The 7,500-nt window shown below is 46.7% G+C and overlaps 1 protein-coding gene across 1 annotated transcript in view; it reads left to right on the top strand.

The window, feature by feature from the left end:
* The window catches only part of kcnn2 (potassium calcium-activated channel subfamily N member 2), a 21,935-nt gene extending 21,124 nt beyond the window's left edge, over positions 1–811 (top strand). The window contains exon 9 of the mRNA XM_070850699.1: positions 475–811. Coding sequence (XP_070706800.1) covers positions 475–750 — 276 coding nt within the window. The 3' untranslated portion in view covers positions 751–811. The remainder of the gene's footprint in view (positions 1–474) is intronic.
* Positions 812–7,500: the final 6,689 nt, after the last annotated feature.

Below are 7,500 nucleotides of genomic sequence, written 5' to 3'. Positions count from 1 at the left end.
ATCATGTGACATCAGCCGGCACCTTCGCTGTCTGCTCAAGGTCACGGCCGTGTACAGCAGCTCCAGTAAACTAGACCCCCCCCACCCCACCCCCCACCCCAGGCAGCCTACAAAGCCGTTTGGCATGAAAACGGCCTGATGTTTGATGTGGACTTGATGCAGACTGAACACGTGGCTTCTCCTGCGGTGGTTAGCGGTAAAGATAATTCCCACATTGTCTGATAGAAGCATGGAAACTGGAAACGTGTGAATTTAAGTCCTGTTTGAGTGTTTGTGACGGACTCACTCTGCTCGTGTGTCTTTTATATGTTATTATCAGAGTGTGGACGTGCGGGTGTGACGGCCTTCTCTGTTCCTTTGCCGCTCTGTTCTGATCTGTGTGTTGATGATGGACGTGCACAGCGTGTCCATCAAGAGTAAGAGCGCAGGTTGGAAAAAGATCACGTCACGTGTGTTTCCTGTGCCCTGTTCCAGACTCAGAACATCATGTATGACATGATATCGGACCTGAACGAGCGGGGGGAGGACATGGAGAAGAGGATCGCCCTGCTGGAGACCAAGCTGGAGACCCTGCTGAGTAACCTGCAGGCTCTGCCGGGGCTCATCAGCCAGGTGATCAGCCAGCAGCACAGGGACTTCCTGGAGGTGCAGCTCCAGCCTTATGACAAACACAGCCCCGAGCGCTCACAGTCGGTGTCCCGGCGGAGGTCGTCCTCCACGGCGCCGCCCACCTCCTCCGAGAGCAGCTAGAGTCCACGGGCAACGCCTCCACTGAAGACTTTTGCCATCATATGGCCAAGTTGCATTTATCGTAAAGCCTTATGGTTTCAATAAGTATTATCCAAATTCTGATGACAGAATCCGAGATACTGGGGACGATGCATTTTAATGGATAACTCCATGCTGTTATTTGTTTTTTATTACCTCAAAAGATGTTGTTATCCTTGCTCTGGTGACATGACCACAGATAACGGCGCTTCCCTCAGTACCAAGGCCTCCGGATGGGGCCGTGACAGGAGCTCCACTCCATCTCTATGCAGAGATAGCCGGTCTTTGGCGGCGAGGTCCATGTGTGAAACTATTGCACTAAAATAGTGCTTCTCACAGACAGACTTTGTGCTTCTGCTGGCTTGGTTCAGTTGTTCCTCAAAGCAAACTGAGAAATTAGTCAGGGAGCGTGACGCTGAGGAGGAGAAGTGCCGTGTGTGATGGAGCGCAGTGAACTGACACCAGGAGGCAGATGAGAATCGGCCCGAAGTGCTGTCACTCAGAGATAACTTAAAAAGCTTGAAATGAGGAAAAAGAGCATATATCTTTTAGGTTAGAAACAGCATCAACTATAGCGGTTTTCCTTTGCAGAGTGCCCCCGTAGAATGACTATTTTTGGGGTGACATTGCAAATAATTTAATCCTCTAGTCAAAATGAATGCATCAGAATCTGTACTTGCACTTACTTTTTAATCAATGCACTTCAATGCTGACCGACGTTCGATATAAAGACGCGTTGCTCATTAAAAGAAGAACACGTGACATGTCTGGGCATGGGTTTGTCATTGGCTCTCCTCACGTTGTGGCTGGTGTCGGTGCGTCGAGTCAACGCCTCCTTTCTGCCTGTCAGGGAGGAGTTGGGCCCGTGGGGGTCGACAGGACCTGCTCTGGCTGTGTCTCACCTCCTGCCCCCCCCCGCCTGTGCTACTTATGCTTGCTGTCACCCAGCTGGGCACCAACAACTACAACTACAACAGCTCGCTCAAACCGTATCTACCTTTTAAAAAGAAAAAGCCTATTTTTATATGTTTTAACGAGGACAAGCACACCTCCTGCACCAGACTAACAACCACGGGACGAATGACGTGACAGGTTCAGCATATCTAGCACACGGCCTCGTGGTCCTGGACCGGAGTTAAGCCACAGGCAGAAGGTCGTCTGTCAGGCTCTTTCCTGAACTTAAGATTAGACTATTTAAAACTGCATTACTCCTCCGACTGCATTTATTTTTTACAGCGAAGGCTTTAGATGAAACACGTGGCTGAGCTGGAGGAGCAGAGCTGCAGCTGCTGCTGCCATTTATTCGGTTCTCACGTCAGATATGAAATGAAAATGTCTGAATCTGATTGACATGTCTTCCCCGGTCTTTCACACAGTCTACATGAGCTGTGTGAATGTGGCCACCGTCCCCTCTGGACGTTAACGTCCCAACATGGACGAAGCCCAGCTGACAATGAGACCAGCCCACCCCCCACCAACAGGACGACAGACGTTCAGCCCACAACCTGCAGCAACATAGAAACCAATGAGAGATTATACTGTATGCGACTTAAACAATAAGCAGTTAAACAATAAAAATATGCTGTTTGACAGGCCTGCGTCCTTCTTTACTGTGTGGCATTTTGCTTTAATACGACACGCTGACATGTGACAGCTACTGCAGCACACAACTGCTTTGTTTTGTCCAAATCACTTTTAAACCCAACTGAACTTCACGTGGTGCAGCAGCCTCTCCTGGTTTTAATGAGCTTTGAATCAGACAAGACTGTAACTTTAGTACCAACGGCTCCTTTACTGTAGTGAAAGTCCTACATTATGACATTATTACCAATACATCAGCTGCACTTTTGTATCTTTACCTCTGAGTAGAAAAGGCACAAAGTATTTCACACTGAATCCAAGTCGACTAAGACAGAACAAATCATACCAACAAACAAAAACAAAGGTGTGACAGTGAGTGTTTGTCTGTCTCTGTCTGTGGCCCTGTGATTGGCTGGTGACCACTTCAGGGTGACCCCGCCCCAGAAAAGTTGAGACAGTTGTGTGTTTGGTGTCACTGAAGCACCTCATCTCAACCCCCAGGTACTTAGAAACACCTCCATCTGTGGACTCATGGAGGAGGAGGCTGAAACGCTGCTCACCCACATCTGGACCAACCTTTAGAGAAAGTATGGTGCTAGAACACCATGAATCATTTCTGTGCACTTTGTCCTGAGCATTTTGAAGTGAGGAGCAGCAGTGGAGTCTGAGAAAGCAGCTTCACAGCTTCCCCAGTGTGACCACATGGGAGGCTGTGGGTCAGTGGTAGAGTGGCTCGTCCCTCAGTCAGAAGGTCGGGGGTTCGATCCCCAGCTCCTATGGGTCAACATGACAGTGTGGAACAGTGTTCAGCAGTAGCTAAAGCCACGGTGGCTCCAGTCAGTTTTCAGGGTTTGATTCCCACTTTCTCTGTTTCTGAGCGTCCACTTTAGACTGAGACATGATGAGCCAGCTAGCTAGATTAGCTTCTGTCCCAGAGAGGCACACACACAGTGGACGAGGTGAGGAAGTGACTGAGGCTGTGTGGCTCAAATGCAGTGATTTATTTTAGTGTGACAGCAAAGAAACATCCACATTTCCATCCCGCTCTGTGAGCCAGGGGGGACCAGCGCGGCTCTGCGCGTGCGCGATTCCTGAGCAGCGTGCACGCGGAGTGGAGCGGCTCTCCTCTGTCCTCTCTGCGGCTGCGCGGCTCCCTGAGAGCTTTGGGAGGGGGAGGGGCTAACGGCTAACTGCTCTGTGAGGACAGTGACTGTAGAGTGATACTGCTTTCACGGCTCCAAAACACCAGAAAAGTCTCCAAAACACCAGAAAAGTGTCCAAGAGAATTTGGAAAGTCGCCAGATTTAGCGAGAAAGTCGCCAAGTTAGCAACACAGGAAATGAAGTCAGGACACTTCCGCAGCAGCAGATGACGTCAGAGCCTGAGCGGATTGTTGGCGGTTTTCTGCAGCTCGTTTTTCTGCTTCAAAAAGATGTTTGGAGGAGGAGAAGAAAACTGGAAAACTACCGGAGGAAAACATCATGAAGACACCGAGTTGGCTTTGGTTAATGAGGTCAGTCTGAGGCTGAATGACCGAACACAAACACAAACACATGGTGGTCAGAAGCTAGCTAGTTAGCTAGTTAGCTAATGCTAGCTAATTAGCTAACGCTAGCTAACCATGCTAACATGGGAACAGCTGGTACATTTTAATAATAATAATCCTTCATTGATCCCCATGGGGGAAATTCAAGTTTTGCAACAGTCCAGTGTACAACATTAAAGTACAAAATAAAAAATGCAAAGACACTGTCAATGTATGACAGTGACGTCATATATAATTAGCAGCAGGTGTGAGAACAGTGCAGATGTGTTGCTGTTTGGTACAATAGTTTAGTGTGGAATGGATAAATATGTGCATGTTCAGTACTACAGTACTACGACTCCTCTCGGGCAGGCGGCTGCAGAGCAAGACCACCAGGCTGAGGATCAGCTTCTCTCCAGAAGCTGTTAGACTGCTGAACTCTGGTGGTGCTCTGTAGATCCCACGCCCCCACACACACCCACACACCTACCTGCACCAAGTACTTCTATTTTATTTTATATAGCACCTCTGTTTTCTATATTTTATTTGTTGTTGGATATCTATCTGAAGAGGTAATTCCGTACCTCCCCGTGTGTAAACGTGTGTTGGTTTGACAAATACAGTTCCCTGAATCCTTGAATCCTTGAAATGTCACTAATCACCATTAATGTCAAAACATTTAATTTGTGGTCACAAATAGTTACTGAAGCTTAACAGCAAGTTTAAAAATGTACCTCAACAATGTAAATGTAAAGGGAATGAAATGAGAGAAAAGTCATCAGTGCAGATATCCACTTTTTTATTTCATCCATCAAATGTGTGCAGCCTTGTTCAACATGAAGGTGATACAGCTCCAACTTCTGATCACTTATTGATTGATTCTTTTTCCTTTCACGCTTCAGGTGGGCCGGCGTTCACCGCTGAGGAGCCGAGGAAGAGTCTTCAAGTTCGTCCAAATCCTCCTCACTTTTTATTCATCGGCATCCTGCAGTTCTCCACTTTCCAGCTGACTGTGAACACAACTTGTCTAAAATGTAATTGTTGTATGATTGTCTCCCACTTGCAGATGTGCGGACTGAAGCGACAACACGTTTGAAGAAGAGGAGGAAGAGCAGCAGCAGCAGCAGCAGCAGCAGCAGCAGCAGCAGCAGCAGCAGCAGCCCCCCCCCCCCCGGTTGGATGTCCATAGAACCCCGACACCTCGAGCACATTCCCATGAGAGCAGATGAGGAGAAACTGTGTGAAAGTGATGATGTGCAGAACAAGGTGGGCCCACAGGGAGCTACTTTAGCATCTTGTTCATTGTTTGTTTCTACTAATACTGACTTGATGTATATAGTCAGTTATTGTTGGAGCTAGTTTGTGATCCCATGACCTGATTAAGATCAATTACTGTGTTATTTAAGGGTTTTTCAGGGTTCATTTCTAAATCAGAATCAGAATTCCTTTAATAATCCCCAGGGGGAAATGGCTTTTTGTTACACACAGCTCCAAAAAGAATAAGAAAACACTTCAACTTCAAAGTAAAAATATAAATATATAAAAATGTGTATTAAAAAAATGATTACACAAAGCCACAGGCAGGAATGATCTCCTGTGGCGCTCTGTAGAGCATCGTGGTACAATCAGTGCTGAAAGAACTCCTGTGTCTGACCAGCACGTCAATAAACGTAAATGAACCCTGAGAAACTGTTAAACCATCCTCCTCCTCAGCTGTTCCTCAGGCCGGAGTTTGGACTTGTTCTTTTAAACCTGTCTGTCTCTCTCCCTCTCCCTCTGTCTCTCTCTCCCTCCCTCTGTCTGTCTCTCCTTCCTCTGTCTGTCTCTCTCCCTCTCTGTCTCTCCCTCTCTCTCTCCCTCTCTCTCTCTCCCTCTCTCCCTGTCTCTCTCTCTCTCTCTGTCTCTCTCTCCCTCTCTCTCTGTCTCTCTCTCTCCCTCTCTCTCTCTCCCTCTCTCCCTGTCTCTCTCTCTCCCTCTGTCTCTCTCTCCCTGACCAGAAACAGTCCACAGTCACAGTTTCATCTCTTCACCTTTCTCTCTAACTCTTCAGCTAGTTTGTTCTGCTTACGTGACATTTTAAAAGTCAGCAGCTCTTGTGAAAACTCCTGGTCTTCATCTGTTGTGGGTTCAATATTTCATCTGTTGTGAATCGTTGAAAGCCGTCTCCTGAAAAGAACAAGTCCAAAGGAGTGAGGAAGAGCTGAGGAACACAGTCAGTCACATGACTTCACCTGGAGCTCAGTGAGATCAGGTGCTGAAGGAGAGAGGTCTGAATCCTGGCTGGGACACTGTCCCTCCTTTCCCTCCAGTACGTGTTGGGAAACAAGTACAATTGTTAGTAACTTGAATCAAAACCAAGCAGCAGAACAAAGTGCTGAGCTGTTCTTCACTCTTTCATTATTGATTTGTACTATTTGATTTATTGGAAATGATTGTTGGAGCTGGCTTGTGATTCTCTGACCTGAGTAACATCTTTCTCCTTTAAAGTGTCTGGAGGTTCTAATGTAGCTCTGTTTTTTTTTCACAGGTTTCTCCAGATGAAGGTGATAAATGGTGACTAAGTGTTTTTTGACCAATTTAAGGCTCCAACAAGGGACTTTTGGATAATTTTCTTCCAAAGCAGCCTGGTATGGTAATGGTATGATCCTACTCTGTTCTCGCATGTGATTGGCCGCACGGTGGGCCAATCACAATAAATACGGAAGATTCCGCTCTCTCCATCGCCAGTCGGCTCTTCTCCTTCTGCTGCAAACAGTCAGACTCTTTACTTGAGCTCATTTTTCTGCTTCATCAAGTGGAACCACTGGAGGAAACATCATGGAGACGTGGAGTTGGCTTTGGTTAATGAGGTCAGTCTGAGGCTCAATGGCCACACAAACAAATCAGTGGTCAGTTGTTAGCTAATTAGCTAATGCTAGCTGAGGTGTTCATAGCTGCTACAGTTTACTGCTGCTTGAGGGGATATATGCTAATATATATATGCTAGTAAGGGCACAACAGTTTTACTCTGTGATTGATGGGTGTATTGGTGGTTTCATTGTGGAACTAAAGTACCAGATTACTGTTGTAATAAACACTGATGGTTCTCATGTTCTCTGTGTTTGCTCTAGAACCTCCAGAAGTTCCTCATGGATCCTCGCAGCTGCTTCAGAGGGAGAAAGGAGACGGCGATCACACCGACACTCTGCAGCAGCAGGAGAGTTAAAGCTCAGACTTAGTGTAACGTTCATTAAAGTCCTGTTTCATCAGTGAGTTTGCTGCTAATGACTGGACTGCAGGGTCAATAATCTCTGATCAGTTTCACCATGTGGCTCATCAGAGGCTAACATGCTGGCTAGTGTTAGCATTAGCATGTAGCCTGTTTGTAACTAGACGTAGCTCCCTGTGGTGTCACCTGCAGCTCAGGTGTGTCCACTTAACCGCAACAATGAAACTTCAGACTCTTATTAATACTTTCCTGAGCTTTTGGTCTCTCAGCCACAAAAAACCACTGATTTAAATTAGCTGAGATCAGGTGAACCACAGGAAGTTTAACCAGCAGCTTTGAAGTGAGGAATCAACCTTTATTGTCACATTAAGTTCACCTGCAAACATCAGACTAAATGTATGTCATGTATTTCCTTTTT

Source organism: Pempheris klunzingeri, chromosome 19, assembly GCF_042242105.1.
Source record: "Pempheris klunzingeri isolate RE-2024b chromosome 19, fPemKlu1.hap1, whole genome shotgun sequence".
NCBI lineage: Eukaryota > Metazoa > Chordata > Actinopteri > Acropomatiformes > Pempheridae > Pempheris > Pempheris klunzingeri.
The sequence above is the reverse complement of the archived record's forward strand: the minus strand, read 5'-3'. Positions and strand labels throughout refer to the sequence as shown.